General features: G+C 69.7%; 1 protein-coding gene across 1 annotated transcript in view; it reads left to right on the forward strand.

Moving 5' to 3' along the window:
* HTRA3 (HtrA serine peptidase 3) overlaps positions 1 to 380 on the forward strand; it is a gene marked incomplete at its 5' end in the record, with an annotated part of 41,340 nt that overhangs the window by 14,628 nt on the left and 26,332 nt on the right. Inside the window, 1 exon segment of the mRNA XM_005886457.2 lies at positions 124 to 318. Coding sequence (XP_005886519.2) covers positions 124 to 318 — 195 coding nt within the window.

Genomic DNA, 380 nt, shown 5'->3' on the forward strand with positions numbered 1-380 from the left:
AGCTGGAGGCCCGCCTGGCCTTCATCTGGCCTTGGTCTTCACGCCGCTTCTGGGGGCCTGGCCGTGGTCCCGAGCCAGCGTGCACCGCTAGCCTCCCTCCGTGTCGCCCCCCTCGTCCCCCAGAAAAAGCTCCCGGCGCTGCAGCTGGGCCAGTCGGCAGACCTGCGTCCCGGCGAGTTTGTGGTGGCCATCGGCAGCCCCTTCGCCCTGCAGAACACGGTGACCACGGGCATCGTCAGCACGGCCCAGCGGGACGGCAAGGAGCTGGGCCTGCGGGACTCGGACATGGACTACATCCAGACGGACGCCATCATCAACGTGAGTCCTCTGCGGCCTAGCGGGCTCGCCCCTCCCAGACCCCCCCTCACCCCTCCCGTCCA

The sequence above is a fragment of the Myotis brandtii genome, unplaced genomic scaffold (assembly GCF_000412655.1).
Source record: "Myotis brandtii unplaced genomic scaffold, ASM41265v1 scaffold986, whole genome shotgun sequence".
Taxonomy (NCBI): Eukaryota; Metazoa; Chordata; class Mammalia; order Chiroptera; family Vespertilionidae; genus Myotis; species Myotis brandtii.